General features: G+C 39.7%; 1 protein-coding gene across 1 annotated transcript in view; it reads right to left on the bottom strand.

Annotated features, from left to right (window-relative positions):
• Window positions 1-16670, bottom strand: part of CSMD1 (CUB and Sushi multiple domains 1) — a 2397241-nt gene that overhangs the window by 805079 nt on the left and 1575492 nt on the right. The window contains exon 15 of the mRNA XM_033936341.1: window positions 3117-3255. Within this exon, the coding sequence (XP_033792232.1) occupies window positions 3117-3255 (139 nt within the window). The remainder of the gene's footprint in view (window positions 1-3116; window positions 3256-16670) is intronic.

Genomic DNA, 16670 nt, shown 5'->3' with positions numbered 1-16670 from the left:
TTCCTTCCTATGATCACTCTTATGATCAGGGACAGCATTATTCCCCTCATTTTCAGAACCAATTTTATACCTCGTTTCTTTCTCTTCCCTTCTTATTCCGAATTAAAATTGTCCATAATTTTATTTAATATTTCTTGAGGAGTTTTTAACTTCTATTTTTAAAGCTTTTATATGTAAATTTTCTTTGGAAGCAAAGGAAGCGGAGGTCTTCCATTTCATTTTTAGCATTTTTTTAAACATATTTTAAATTATTTACAAAACAGAGTCCTGAGGAGGAAGAAGAGCTAATGATGACTCTAGTAAACCCTCAGCTGACTTGAAGCCCAGATCTAAATTTGAAATAGATGAATATGGATATGAAGTTAATTTTAGAAACCGTAGGTATGGTTTAAACATATAAAAAAGTAGATTTAGAAGTATAAATGATCAAACATTTATAAGATGTTATTTTAGAACAGGTTCTACTTAAACAAACGGCAACACAAAGGGGACATTAAGCAAAAATGCATGCTTATGTAGGGAAAAAAGCTTACTGCAAAATGCACTATATTTTGCAGTAATTTGTCAGCACACACTATTCCTAGGAAGTTTTTCTTTACCCGTATGGTAGACACCTGGAATGCGCTTCCAGAGGGCGTAATAGGGCAGAGTACGGTACAGGGGTTCAAGAAAGGATTGGACAATTTCCTGTTGGAAAAGGAGATAGAGGGGTATAGATAGAGAATTACTGCACAGGTCCTGGACCTGTTGGGCCGCCGCATGAGCGGGCTGCTGTGCACGATGGACCTCAGGTCTGACACAGCAGAGGCATTGCTTATGTTCTTATATAGCGTGCGCTAAATATTAGCACGTGCTAAATGCTAAAGCGTGCATGTTATCCTATGGATGCGTTAGCAGTTAGTGCACGCGTTGATTTAGCGTGCGCTAAATCCTCGCTAAAACACTTAGCGCACCTTTGCAAAAGAGGACCTATGTGCTATTTAGGTTATTTTAATTGTTTTCAGAAGGAGGTGTGCCATGGGCATGGAAGTGTTATCCATGTGCTAACTGAATAACTCTGACTTAACAAAAGTGCTACCTGAATAGGAGGTGGTAAATGCTCTCAAGTTAATATTTTTGCAATTCTTTTTTTTTTCTTCTTTCTTTTCATAATTTATATTCGGCGTATCCTACAATTCTATGCGGATTACAAATTATTCAGGCATGCATTTCTCCCTAACTGTCCTCGTGGGCTCCCACTCTATCTAATGTACCTTTGGCAATGGGGATTAAGGGCTCCTTTTACGAAGCCGGGTTAGCGGCTTTATCGCATGCACATTTTTAGCGCATGCTAACCCCCGCGCTAGCCGAAAAACTACTGCCTGCTCAAGAGGAGGTGGTAGCGGCTAGCGTGGCCGGCAAATTAGCACGCGCTGTTACGCGCGTTAAACCGCTAACGCGGTTTTGTAATAGGAGCCCTAAGTGGCTTGCCCAGGGTCACAAGGAGCAGTGTGGGATTTGAACCCACAGCCTCAGGGGGATGCCAAGGTTGTAGCTCTAACCATTGCACCACACACTCAATTCTCACGTGCTAATGGAAAAATTAGCAAGGACCTGCAAACTGAAAAAAAAAAGCCCTATTTTAGGAATGTGCTAGAAATGAGCTTACTATGTAGGAAAGTGCCATGTTAAAACACACTAAACCCATTTCTTAGCACATCTTAGCAAAAGGACTCCAATGGAATTTAAACATAAGAAAGTGTGTAGTCTTTTGGTCAGACCTTCAAGGTATACACACAATATATATCTCAGAATTTTAAAACCTGGCATTTATACCTGCTTAAAGTCATGTGTAATAGCAACAAGTTGTTTCCAGACCCGGGGTTTGGAAGATTGCTTTAAGGTAAAACATTGGAATGTTATCATGTCAGTTGTTTATATTCCCTCTTATTCACTTCAGGCTTTGTAAATGCAGAGTGTAATGTTGCATTAAATTAAATATTCTGATAAGCATGTCAACTAATTCCTGGACAAAGTGTGATTTTCAGAGGAAGGATCATTTCTAGCCTTATAAATTCACCATTCATATGTTTAAGTGGTGGCACATATGGATATTGCATGATCATCGAATGTATGTTTATATGACAGTACATGAAGTAAAAAAGACCTATTTTAAAAGCATACATACAGAAGACCTCTGTTTTAGATAGAGGGAGGATAACATTGGAGGAGCCTTCCATTAGTACTGGAGGTGGAGGTAGGGAAGGTTATAAAGATAAAAGAAAATCAAACGTGGGAAGGAAGGATAAAAGGTGGTAATTGGGGAAATGGATGGGAGGTCAAAGTTGGGGGGGGATGGAAGCAGGAGAGGAAAGGGTTACATGGAGCCCTGGGGAGATAGGCTGGACAAGGAAAGATGATGATTGGTTATTTTCTGTGGAGAGGGTAAGAGAGGACAGTGATTAGATGAAAAGAGAAAGGGGGGCCATGATTGTGGGGATAGAAGGTGGAAGGAATTGTGCAGGAAGAGATTTTGGGGGGATTGAGAAGGTGGAGGGATATGGAGCGTGGGAAGTTGCCTCAAGAGGGTATTTCCACAGGAGGGAAAAGGGGAAAGGGAATGGGACTTGTATACCGCCTTTTTTTGTGGTGGCATGATGCCCTATCTAATTGTTTGAAGTATGATAGTAGTAATATGTATATGAGGGGTTTTTAGAAGATTTTATTAATTACAATTGTTGCTTGTATGGTGTTTTTTTGTTTGTTTGTTTTATGATTATGTAAGCTGTCCAAAACCTGATGAATGTTGTGTCCTCACTTTCTCTTTCATTACTTTACTCTCCCGAGAAACGGATTTCTTTTCCTAATTCTAATTTTGTAAATCACTTTGAAGTTACAGTGAAAGACAGTCTGTAAATTCCAATACACATAAATAAAGTCATTTTTTATATAACCTGCCTTGTCAATTCTATTTCAGTCTTCAATACATTTTCTGAAGTTTACCTATGCCGAATAGAATCTCAACTTTCATAGACTGCCCAGTGAACTATTCATCTCATCAAAATTAACTGGAAAAGTCGCTGAGAATTATACTTATATGGTACGTGTGCTCTGTTGACAGTTTCTGTGATTCTCACCTGTCAAAGGTAATTTTAATAGAGTGTCCAGGTCTTGCTTCAATTACCCATTCACAATTCAGTGAGTCTTTGTAGTATCCTGGCCATCCAGGTGGTAAGATCACTCCACTCACTGCTGTTAAATGTCCACCACATGGTGCTGAGAGAAAAAAAATAATTGCAGGTTAAAATTTTATAAAATGATTATATTACATTACATTAAAATTTATATTCTGCCAATACCCCATAGAATTCTTGGCTGATTACAATAAAAATTATACCTTACTGGAAACAAACCCAGTTAAACATATATCGCTGCACTAAGGCCCGCATTCTCTAAATGGCGCTGTTTTCAGCAGCCACCAATTGCATGTCAGTCCCGTGACAGCACTGTTTAGAGCAGTGTTCTTCAACGCTATGGTCGCTTTGAATGGTTAAAATCAGGCAGGGAGTGGTAGCCTTGAAAAAACCCTTAGAATTCTACGGGTGAAACATGTTGTGAATCTGCCCCCGCATGAAGCATCACTTCACAGCTAAGTACAAAAACATAAAAAAGCGAAATTAATAAAAATAAAACAAATTAACAAAGCCCGATGATCCGATGACGATTTGGAGCAGAAAGCCAGGCACTATGAAAGAAGCTTGAGTGCCTGGTGGTCCGGCTGAGGATCATTAAGACAGTATTTATATTAGTTAATGAAGCACAATACAAATGTTGGATTAGTTCTGACGTTTTCAGATTGAAGTTATATGATAGCTCTTCATTTAAATCTTTTGTAATAGTAATGTTGTGTAAACATAGTATGCATATATGATAGTGTAATAATGCAAATACAATCATGGTACCCTAGCCAAGCAGCTAGGGGACCAACCACAATCACAGTGGAATCTATCTGAATCTGTATTTTAAAATCCATTACAGATGTCTTTGTAAATCATAAGAACATAAGAATAGCCTTACTGGGTCAGACCAATCGTTCATCAAGCCCAGTAGCCCGCTCTTACGGTGGCCAATCCAGGTCACTACTACCTGGCCAAAACATAAGGAGTTGCAATATTCCATGTTACCGAACCAGAGCAAGCAGAGGCTTCCCTCATGTCTTAATAATAGACTATGGACTTTTCCTACAGGAATTTGTTCAAACCTTTCTTAAAACCAGCTACACTATCCACTTTTACCACTCCCTCTGGCAACGCATTCCAGATCTTAACTATTCTGTGAGTGAAAAAATATTTCCTCCTATTGGTTTTAAAAGTATTCCCCTGCAGTTTCATCGAGTATCCCTTAGTCACTGTAATTTTTGACGGAGTGAAAAATTGATCTACTTGTACCCATTCTACTCCACTCAGGATTTTGTAGACTTCAATCATATCTCCCCTCAACCTTCTCTTTTCCAAGCCAAAGAGCTTAACCTTTTAGTCTTTCCTCATACGAGAGGAGTTCCATCCCCTTTATCATCTTGGTCGCTCTTCTTTGAACCTTTTCTAGTGCCGCTATATCTTTCTTGAGATCAGGAGACCAGAATTGAACGCATTACTCCAGGTGAGGTCTCACCATGGAGTGATACAAAGACATTATAATATCTTTAGTCTTGTTAACTATCCCTTTTTTAATAATTCCTAGCATATTGTTTGCTTTTTTTGGCTGCTGCCGCACATTGGGCAGAAGGTTTCATCGTATTGTCTACAATGACACCCAGATCCCTTTCTTGGGTGCTAACCCCCAAGGTGGACCCTAGCATCTGGTAACTGTGATTTGGGTTATTCTTCCCAATATGCATCACTTTGCATTTGTCCACATTAAATTTAATCTGCCACTTGGACACCTAGTCTTCCAATTTCCTAAGGTCTGCCTGCAATGTTTCACAATCCGCATGTGTTTTAACAACTTTGAACAGTTTAGTGTCATCTGCAAATTTAATCACCTCACTCGTCGTTCCAATTTGCAGATCATTTATAAATAAGTTAAATAGCACCGGTCCCAGTACAGAACCCTGCGGCACTCCACCGTTTACTCTGCTCAATTGACTTCCCATTCATCAGTAGCAGTATAGAAGCTTCCAATAAAGATAAAGTAGAACCAATCAAATCACTTACATTTTCATGTTCAGTCAATGTGTCGACAAAGAAAAAAATATATAAGTGAATTGGCTAGATTTTTTCCAAACATGTAGAATCAAGAGAAATGATCACTATACTAGCCTACGGCAGCAAACACTGTCGTTACCTGCCATCAGAATCTAATATAAATGTGCACGCAACCAAGAGAGTACAGTGTGACATTTCCGCTCCCCGAGACGGTCATGTCAGAGCAAAACCCCGGTCTCAAGCTCTCACTCGAGACCAGGCTCTCTGTGAAAAGGATCAGCAAGAAGATCCTGAGAGCCCAGCTGCCTATCCTGAGCCTTCTAACCTAGAGCAGTGCCCAGAATATAGGATAACTCCACAGACCAGGAAAACCTCCAGCCACACTAGGAGGTTTAATCAAGCTCCCAGTGATATTCTGCCCTGTAGCCTGAGGGGGAGCGCAAGAGCACACAAGCTAGGCACACAGACACCCAGTGTAGGGCGTGGCCCTAGGCCTTTTAAGCAGCTCTCCAGAGCATTAGAGGAGGCTGCCCAAGAGAGTCTGGCAGAGAGAGTTCTCCGGGCCAGAAAAAGGCCAGACCTCACTCCAGAGCCAATGGAGTGTGAGGCTTCAATACCTCTGGAACCAGCAGAGCAGCTGGATTACCCTGAAAGCATGGACCTGGATGAAGGGTGTATGCCGGAGACCGTTATGGGAGAAGCCATGAATGTGGGCTTGACAACTTGCCACTAAACACTGCAGATACGAAGCTTCTCAGAAATAATAGTGAAGAAGAGTTTAGAAGAACTAAATGTTGATTGTTTGTGAGGTACAAACAAGCTTAGAGCAGTACTGCACCAGCTTGATTGTTTTACTACCCTACAGCTGTGCAGAAGCTCAAGGGGAACTACAAGACTGTGAGCTAATCAGGGCTGACACTTGAGGAGCCTGCAGTAAGGCTTGAGTTTTGTTTTTGGTTCCTGCTTAAAGTTTACTTTATAACCACAAATGCAAATACCTGGTGAAGAAACTGGACTGTGTTGATGGGTAAGCCCAGGACGCAAGCTCACGGCTTGATAATTTCTTAAGAGAGACTACTGGTGCTGTGTTTTTGTTTAAGAGACTGTGGGGCAAAGTAGAGAAAGCACTAAGACCTGGACTGGAATTATACTTGACAGAAAGCTTGCTGTGCTTTCACCGGATCGGGTGAAAGTTAAAAGGATTTCAAAATTTCTTTTTTTCTTTTTTTTTGTTTTTATTTTTCTTTCTTTGCCCTGTTTTGGAGAAGCCAAGAAACTTGAACTGTAATAACTGCTTATGTGATTTCTAGTTGGTGTGTTAAGTGACTAATTTAACTTTACACATTATGTTTGGTTCAACTTGACTCACGGTGCTTTATTTTTGGGGCAAAGCACGGATAGTGAGACACCAGTGAGGTCTCCCCCTTTGGGAGCCACGTCAAGAGTGTACTACCCCCTATCTGGGGTCTTCTTAACCATACCAAGACCCCGGTAGGTGACAGCAGTTAAAATTGACAAAATCTTCAATTTTAATTTGCAAACATGACAAATTTCAATTTCAATTTGAAAATTGAACTCTCTCTGATGTATTCCATATGCAGAGACACATCACATAGCTTCCATTCTACCCTCAGAATTATAATGAAAACTTGTATCATTTTTACTGTGACAAACAAGTGTTCATTAAATTTGACTTTCTCTATGTCTTAGACATTTGTTTTCGCTTTATACTCACACCTATGGATATTTTCAGCACTAATAGCATCTCTCCTTTAGGCTCAGACCTCTGTGAAAGATGCCTCATTTGTCTGGTACACTACCACAATATTTCAAAAACTTATCAACTATATTATGAGCTTGCTTCTGTTTTTAAGTGGTCATTTATTTAATCAGTGTAAGATTTTGGTCTCTAATCAAATAAGTTTGAGGTAACTGACAAAAACTTTTACATACATCTTAACAGTCTTCATAAATGCTTACAGAATACTATCTTATACATCCCTCTAGCAGATCCAAATATTCTTCAAGAACATAAGTAAAAAAAGTTATAGGTTAAGGTAGCAACCTTTTTAAAGCAAAGAGACAATTTATCCTAAAAATTTGACCCACATATTTACAAAGAGCTGCAATGGGTAGAGAAGGGAGTTTGAGATATTCCAGGTCTCTCATTCTCTCTTCTCTCACCAAGGTCTAGCTTCTCTTCCCTCTTTCTTCTCTCCAACTCCTCGCAGGTCTCTGCGCCTCTCTTTTCTCCCTCCCCTCCCCCCTGCCCTTGCCCACCCCCCTCCTACCAACCCATAGCCAAAGTTCTCTCCCCTCTCTGAGCTTGACCCTTTAATCTCCCTCCAAACCCCACAATCCCCCCCAGGCCTACCGAGGTACCTAGTGGTCCAGCAGCGGTTTTGTGGCAGGAGGGCGGCCCTCTTGCTCCTGCTTTCATGGGGCTGCCTTCCAAAATGGCTGCCGTGACCTTTCACGGTACCTCAGTAGGCCCAGAGAGGGGCAAATCATAGGGTTGGGAAGAAGATTAAAGGTTTGGGACATGGAGAGCCACAGCCACATGGCTGAAGAGTCGCATGTGGCTCACAAGCCACAGGTTGCCTATCCCTTGATTAAGGTTATCTATGGTATATATATATATATATGGTCTCAAACTCATGGCCCGGGGGCCACATATGGCCTGCCAGGTACTATTTTGAAGCCCTCGGTATGTTTATCATAATCACAAAAATAAAATAAAAGTTTCTTGATCATATGTCTCTTTAGCTATAGATTACAATATTATTATTAAGACTTAGCCAAAAGGAAAGATTTATAAACTATAAAGAGTTTTACCTCATGCAAAATTGTCATTTCTTTAATAAGACATTAACTATTTTTTTCTGAGGCCCTCCAAGTACCTACAAATCCAAAATGTGGCCCTGCAAAGGGTTTGAGTTTGAGACCACTGGTATATACAGTATGTGGCTTATAATCAAAAGAGAAAAACGTCCAAAAAACAGCCTAAGTCAGCACTTGGACAAACATTTCTCAAAAACGTCCAAGCGCCGATGATAAATCCGGGTTTTGGACGTATTTCTAAATGACCTAGGCCTTCATAGTGCTGCTCAATGTCCAAAGCTAAACGGGGTGTTTTGGGAGGCGTGTCGAGGGCGGGAGTTGGGCAGGACGTGCGCCGGCTTAGACTTAGCCGTACAGCATTTATAACTGAAAGTTTTACAACAGAGCCTAGACGGAACATGGTCTAAGTCACAAAAAAACACCTAAAGTCAGCAGATAAGCACTGCAAACACATAAAACAGACCCCCACACACTACCCCAGTGACCACCAACCCCCCACCACCATACAAATTTTAATCATAACTTTAAAATTCAGCCTCTAGACCATCATCACCTGGCCGCCTGGCATAGGAAAGCCTAGTCGTCCAGCCCAGAGGCAGCAAGTCGTCTTGGGGGTGGTTTAGGGACCCATAGAAAGGAGGACCCATGCCCATAAACCCTTGTAATCACTGCATTGATACTTAAACATGTGTACTCCCCTATACACCCCCAAAACCCTTTTTTACTGGCATATAAGTGGCTCCTGCAGCCATAAGGGGTAGATAAGTGGGTCTAGGGGATTCTGGAGGTGATTTGGGGGGGCTCACCATAACCTATAAGGGAGCTGTAGTGAGGAGAAGACGTGGCACCCTTTTTGTGAAGTTCACAGCAGTGCCCTGTAAGGTACCCCACTATTTAGGTGGCATGTCTGGGTGTGCAGTCCATCACTTTGCAGACCCCTCCCATGTCCAACAGGGCTTGTTCTAGGCATTTTGGACTTGGACGGAAAGTTGAACGGAAATGTGGTATAAAGATAGACGATTTAGTGGCTTGGACGATCAGATTGGCAGGACATAAAATTAGATGATTTTCGAAATGGAAAAAAAGTTGGATGTATCTTTTGAAAATGTGTCTTAAGCTGTTTTTTTACTTTGGACGACTTGTGAGATGGATGTAAACGGACTTAGACGTCCCTTTCGATTACGCCCCTCCACGTATCCATTTACCATGCATGACAGTAATTTTGCTGAAATAACACCAACATTAATGGGTAGCACTAGCACAATACAGGTGTGTGTGAGTCTAAAACACTGGGGATCAATATTCAGTGTATTTTAAGAGGGCAGGAGAGGTTTTTACTATTTAAACCATGCTGAGTGGGATGTCCCCAAATTTTCATTGGTATTTTACTGCACAATGCCACTGAAAATCTAGTTTGACTACTAAGCTATTCTGGTAAGTAGCAGGGCAATCTGGGGCAGTTGGGGGGCAAGCAATATTTAGTGTCAATACCCTCATTCCTAACTGGATGGACCATTCGGGTCTTTATCTGCTGTCATCATCTACTATGACAACCAGGCCTGCATAAAAAAACTGTCATAGGTATACAGTTATCAATACTGAATATTGGCCTGCAGCCATAACATCTGGTCCACTGAAATTGCGAATATTCAATACCACTGACCACTGTGAGCTGCATTTTGCCCAGATTGTAAATTATATTAATACTATGTACTTTAACCATATAACAACATTTTTTCAACTGGTGTGCCATGAGAGTTTCTGGCACTCCTGCCTGTCCCCAGTCAGCTTTAAAATCGTTTGTATTAAAGACCATCAGTTAGAATGCACATTTTTGTGGATATCTTTTGTTTCATGAGTAAATCAAAGAAATGTTTTGTTATCTGCTAGTACATCACTTACTTTTCCAGAGATTAAAAAAAAAAAAAGATTTGACATCGATATGTGAACATTTCTTAAGAAAGAACTGAATATTTCATGGAGTGCCCTAATTTTTTCACATGACTGTATACATGGACATTTTGTAGCCATATTTATGTTTTTCTTGAACATATCTCCTAAAAAGAATTTTTTATACCTATATCAATTGTTATGACACTTATGGCTTCTTTTACAAAGCCACATGGCAAGCATTCCAATGTCCATTAATTCCTTACGGACGTCAGAGTGATAACCGTGTCAGCAGCCGCTAGCATGACTTTATAAAAGGGGGGAGAGGGATAGTTTTGAAATATCTTATATATCATACATTGTGCATCATTATTTTATTTTGTGGATTTTATTTGTCATAAATTCTTATTATACATATTTTTCAAAAAATGTATAATTTTAGGGATTATTTTACTAAGGCATGCTAACCAATTTAGTGAGCGCTATGGGCGCCTTAGCATTTAGCGCATGCTAATCGTTAGTACATGCTAAATCGATTAGCGTGCGCTAAATCGGTTAGCACGCCTTAGTCAAAGGACCCCTTAGTTTTTTATATATGCTTTTATATTTTAATTTGCATATTTTGTTGAGATTAAGGGGCTCATAATCAAAAAATATAAACGTCCAAAAAGTGTTCTAAATCAGCACTTGGCAGTCCTAATTGCCAGGACATCCAAGTGTTGATAATCAAAACTGCCTTTCTGGACATCTAGCGAGGTGTTTCAACTTCTGTGCATCCAGAGCTCGAGATGGGAGTGGTGGAGACATGTTATGTGTTGGCTTTGGGCATGCATAAGGGTGGGTTTAACTTGAATGTCTTGCAGCAATAATTGCAAAAAGACTCAAGTACTGTGAAAAGCTAATGTATCAAATGAACACTTTCACAAAAAATATAAGAAAGACGTCTGCTGGATGCCTACATTACAGAGGCAAAAAACCTCTGTAATGTACGGTAGATAGATAAAAGCATTGCTTGGTGCTATTTAAATCATTCATACGTTATATGCATTTAAAGATAGAGGAAAAATCTTCCACTTATCTGCTGTTGATTTTTCCTCTATCTTTAAATGCATATAACGTATGAATGATTTAAATAGCACCAAGCAATGCTTTTATCTATCTACAACATTACAGAGGTTTTTTGCCAGTGAGGTTATCGCCTAACCACCTTTAAACCACCATTGTGGTGGTGGGAGGGCCTCAGTCTGAGGCTTTTTCCTCTGTTTGATTGTTTTTTATGATTAAGCTTGCAAGGAACCATAGGCATCCAGCAGACGTCTTTCTTATATTTTTTTGTGCAAGTGTTCATTTGTTGCAGCAATAATTGAACATTTTCCAAGATATCCTGGATGAAACTTAGATGCTTGGAGCTAGACCCGTTTTAGAAGCATCTAAGTGCCACAAAGGTGCTCAAATTGACCAGATGGCTACTGTATGCATTAAGGTAAGACATCCCCACACTCCCCCCAGTGTTCACTGACCCACTTCCACCATACAAAAATGAGAACAAAAAGGTGTATACCTGGCTCTAGAACAGCAGCATCTGGTATGGGGAAGCTTAACAGAGCAGCACACAAGTGTCTTAAGTAGCCTTGTGGGTAGGCTAGTGAACCCTAGAAAGGAGGACCCAGACCCATAAGGCACTCAAACTATAACATCTATGGAATTAAGTATGAGCCCATGAAAACCCACCAAAATCCTACTATACTGACATATGGGTGCCACCTGCAGCCTTAAGGGCTATTTGGGTGGTACACAGGTGGGTATAGTAGGTTTGGGGGGAGTCTTGAGGGACTCACCATAAATTATAAGGGGGTTATGGTGAGATATACATCTGACACCCTTTATGTGAAGTTCACAACAGTGCCCTCTGAGGTGCCCCACTGCTCTGTTGAGATGTCTATGTAGCTAATCCATTACTATGCTGGCCCCTCCCATATACAAAAGGTCTAGATTAGGATGTTTTGAACATGGATGTTTTGGTATTCAAAAATGGTCAAAAAATTTAGACATCCTTAGGGGCCAAGATGTCCAAATAGGTCATTTAAAAAAAAAAAAAGTTGTCTAGTGGTTTCAAAAATGGATGTTTCCCTGCCCTGATATTTGGATGTCTTACGAGATATGTCCAAAATCGAACTTAGACACACTATTGAAAATGCCCCTTCATGTCTTTTATTTGTATGGTTGTTACTTTTTCTAATAGGGTGTATGTTTCTTTTTATGGTTTTGCCCTTCATGTATTCATCTTTTTATTATGTACCTACTGTTCATATGATTATAGGAGGGATACAAAGCAACACAGCCTTTGGGCTATATTTTGTACATATCTCTCTATACTGTGTTTCTTTTAGTGCCATTTTTAATTCAGAAGCTCTACTTTTAAATTTTTTAAATTTATTTAATTTGATTTCTATCCCATCCTCTCAGTAGCTCAGAACAGGTTACAAGCAACAGTAAAAGCATTACCACCACATTTCCTGGCACAGACTTCCTTCCTGCTGCAACAGTTTTTACTGGCTATACAGCTTCAAGCCACATTTTCACAAACTGTATCCCTCTTTCAGTGTCTGTGAATTAGTTTTTTTGCATCAGCTGTTTTTATGTATCCATTTTTAATTTAGAACATTTCTATTCCCACCCCCCTTTTTTTTTAGCAATCGCCATGTACGCACGGTAAACTTCCCTTTTTAGTATCAATTTCTCTACTCTTAAGATTGTTATACCTTTGCATTTTTCACAGCTCACGTTTGTTTTTTTGTTTTTTTTTAACATGTATAAAAGAATTACAGCGCTACTGCTTTCATATTCATATTCAGGTTTGTTTTTTAAAGATTTTCTTTTAAAATCTCTCAGGCAATGTGATTTTTTAAATTCGGTAACCTTATTTAGGCTTTTTATATTTTCTTTCACACATGCAAATTATATAGCATTGGATCGGCAGGAGATATCAGCCTATTAACAATGCCAGCAGCTGTGAGGCCAAGGTAATTAACTTTTGTCCTCCAAATGCAATGTTTGAATGTTTTAAGGTTTACATGTCTCATGTTATCTATGTATATGGTTACTCTGTTTATGTATCTAATACGCTTATATGCAGCATTTTATGTTTCTATATATTTATTAATTTTCAATTTAAATTCAAGTTTGACACTTGTACAGAAAGCATTAGTCATAATAACATAAGAACAAAAAATAAATTTACATCCAATAAGAAAAATATTATTTAACTATTTATGCTCAAGTCCTCCTTTAGATCCAAGATATAGAAATAGCGAATAATTAAAAAAAAAAACAAGAGAAAATAAAAATGTATAGCAAGATGCTAAAAAGCTATAGCACTGTAATTGAGATTTATATATAGGGTTCAAGATATTCCTCCATCCAGACGAGACATTGTTACAAAAGTTGTCAATTGAAATGGTTCAAAGAACACATACTTAACAGAGCGGTAGCGCACTATACATTTACATGGGTATCTCAAATAAAAGGTTGCCCCCAGAGATGTAACCCCAGGTTTCAAAAGAAGAAATTCCCGGCGACGCTTCTGTGTTTCCCTTGTAAGATCAGGAAACATCTGTACTTTGCAACCAAGAAAAGCTTTTTGTCTATTTTTAAAGTAAAGTCTTAATAACCATGTTTTATCTAACGGAAGCGCCACAGTTATAATCAGAGTTGCTGGCAATGCTAAGTCCTTATCAGATGTCTCTAGTAATTCTGAAACATTTAAAGTTTGTTTATCCAGTTCTTTTTGTTGGTCTACTGAAGCTTTCATCGGCAAATAATAGACCCGTGAGAATGGTGGTAACATTTCCTCTGATACTTCTAATATTTCCACTAAATATCTCCTAAGCATTTCTCTAGGATTTACCATCTCAAGTTTAGGAAAATTAATTAACCTTAAATTATTACTACGAGAATTGTTCTCAAGCATTTCAACATTCCTTCTCAAGTTGGTATTATCCTTGACCAAAGTCTCTTGAAGTTGTTTAGATATGGAGATTTCCTTTTCAATTTTCTGTATAGATGCTTTTGAATCAGTCAATTCTTCTCTCAAATCATTCAATTGCTTTGTTTGTTTTGTAATTTTACTTTTCAAATATTGAAATTTAGGAGTAGTGGACTCCGCAAAACCAGCAATTAAGTCCCGTAAAGATTCTAAGGTTACCACTGCGGGCTTTACTAAAGAAATTGGAGTTTGTAAGACAGTAGAGTGCTCACCATTCTGTAAGTGTTCTTCAGGGCCTGCCTCCTGAATATCGCCCCCAAGTAAAGTTGGAATATCCCCAGATGTATTGGTTAGGGCTCCTTGACTGTGAGCCCCTACCTCCAAGTTCCTTCTCCCAGTTCCAATCTTGCCTCTGAGGGAGAAAACGCCACGAGCTCCGTGGTTTCTCCACCCCTGGGAGAGCTGGTGACCTGGGGTTGTAGGGGCGGCGCCCTTGCATTGGGGCTCAGCGTGACATCGTGCCCTAGAGGAACAGGCCTCCATCGTGTCCTCAACAGGCCTCCATCTGACGCTCGGGAGACCTACTATATTCGCCTCAGGAGCTGTTCTATATTGCCAAGAGGGGGAACTTCGGGACGCCGCAAGGCAGCAGCAGCATTCCGGCCTCTTCTCTTTGGCATGCTTGTAAGTATCCACAAAGCCCGTACAGGGCTCGATACAAAGAAAATTTCTAATTTAAGGACAAACCCAACGCGAACAGCTCAGCGCGTCAAGCTTGAAGCCGCCATCTTGGATCATATGCAGTATTTTAGAAATATGCTTTTTGCTTTATACACCAGAAGTAAGGGCCTGTTTTACAAAGCTGCCCTAGCAAGTGCTGCGTGGCAACAGCCCTGAAGCCCTTTAAATCTCTATGGGCTTCGGGGCCGTTACCGCGCTGCAGCCACTAGCGCGGCTTTGTAAAACAGGCCCTAAGTTTGAAAGTTGTAAGGTCTATATGTTTTTTATGCATTAATATGTTTATATGTAGGGCTTCTTTTATAAAGGTGCACTAGCGTTTTTAGTGCACACACTGGATTAGCACACGCTAGCCGAAAAACTACCACCTGCTCAAGAGGAGGCGGAAGGGGCTAGCGCACATGGCAATTTAGTGCGCGCTATTCCGCGCGTTAAGGCCCTAACGCACCTTTGTAAAAGGAGCCCATAGTATTTTATGTATGAGCTTGTTCTTTCAAGTACAGTACCCTTTAGATTGGTACAGTAAACCCCCGCAAATTTGCGGTTCATGAATCGCAGACTCAGTAATTTGTGGTATTTTCTGACCGCCACTTCCTTGTACTAAAGTCATGGTTGTACCAATCAGGAGCTGCTTTGACATGCTATTTGGCATATCAAAGCAGCTCCTGATTGGTGTAGCCTGACTTTAGTACCAGGAAGAGGTGGTCGGAATATACCGCAAATGATTTCAGCACCTGCCGGCACCCCAGTTGCCCTCTCCTGCAACTCCTGCCTTCGATCAGCCCCTTATACCGCATTTATTGTTTTTCAAAATTCACGGGAGTTCCTGGAACGGAACCCCCGCAAATTTCGAGGGAGTACTGTACTTTGTTTTTGTTTTTTAAAAGATATACAGAATGTAGTTTGAACCTCTAAGGGCTGCAAGTCTTGTATCATCATTTATGTATTTAAACTTTTTGCATGTGAAAAAGTTTGGTTTTATACTATTATTACCTGTACTTTTTATGTCTTTCAGTTATGTTTGCTCGCTATTTTATTTTACTTGCACATTTTAAAATTTGTTTATTTGTTTTATAATCTGGTTATAAACTCCTGAAGAAAGTATTCCACTATATCGAAACGCTTGAAGTGTAGAATTGTACCTCTTCTTTCCATTAATAAAGATTTCATTTGGAAACATCTCAGTTGACCCACTTGTTTCTGCTTTGTTCATGTGATTATAACATTGTTTTTTAAACTATATTTATTTTTATATTGATGTGTATTTTTATTTATAGACTCCTTATGCAGACCATAGGGCCAAAACATGTTTGTCTCGAGTCATTTGAGTTTGAACAATACAGCATCATAACATCTCTCTATCATCTTCACTGCGTTAGTGTGGTACTTGATAATGTCAACATTAGCAGCATCCACAAATATTTAACTAAAACAGGGTATTAAGAGAATAATGCTGTGATAGTATGACCATGCATAAGGCATGACCTCTTTTATAGACACAGCTACATCACAGCACAAAGTAAAACACACTTTTTTATTAGTTTGTCCTTCAATTATATACTCAGACCTGTTGCTATCACATGCCTTGTAACTCCGGAGCACACATATTCCTCTTGTAACTCCCTTCTAATTCTTCATTGCTTCACCACATCCGTTTGACACCAAAACACCTCTATGCATCAATGAACTTAATCATCCCATCCAACCCACCATAAAGATACTAGGTATAACTCTAGATCAATGCCTAACCATGAAAGACCAGGTGGATTCCTTAATCAGAAAGGGTTTCTTCACTCTCTGGAAAATCAGATCCATTAAAGCTTATTTCGATACGTCGGCATTCAGAACCCTGGTCCAATCCCTCGTACTAAGTCAACTTGACTACTGTAACATCGCCTACTTAGCCATTTCCCAAAAAAATATGCTACGTGTACAACTAATGCAAAATGCAGCAATCAGATTAATCTTCAGACTAAAGAAATTCGATCATGTATCACCCTACTACCGGCAGTTACATTGGCTACCGATGGAAG

This window comes from Geotrypetes seraphini, chromosome 3 (genome assembly GCF_902459505.1).
Source record: "Geotrypetes seraphini chromosome 3, aGeoSer1.1, whole genome shotgun sequence".
In the NCBI taxonomy this organism is placed as follows: domain Eukaryota; kingdom Metazoa; phylum Chordata; class Amphibia; order Gymnophiona; family Dermophiidae; genus Geotrypetes; species Geotrypetes seraphini.
The sequence above is the reverse complement of the archived record's forward strand: the minus strand, read 5'-3'. Positions and strand labels throughout refer to the sequence as shown.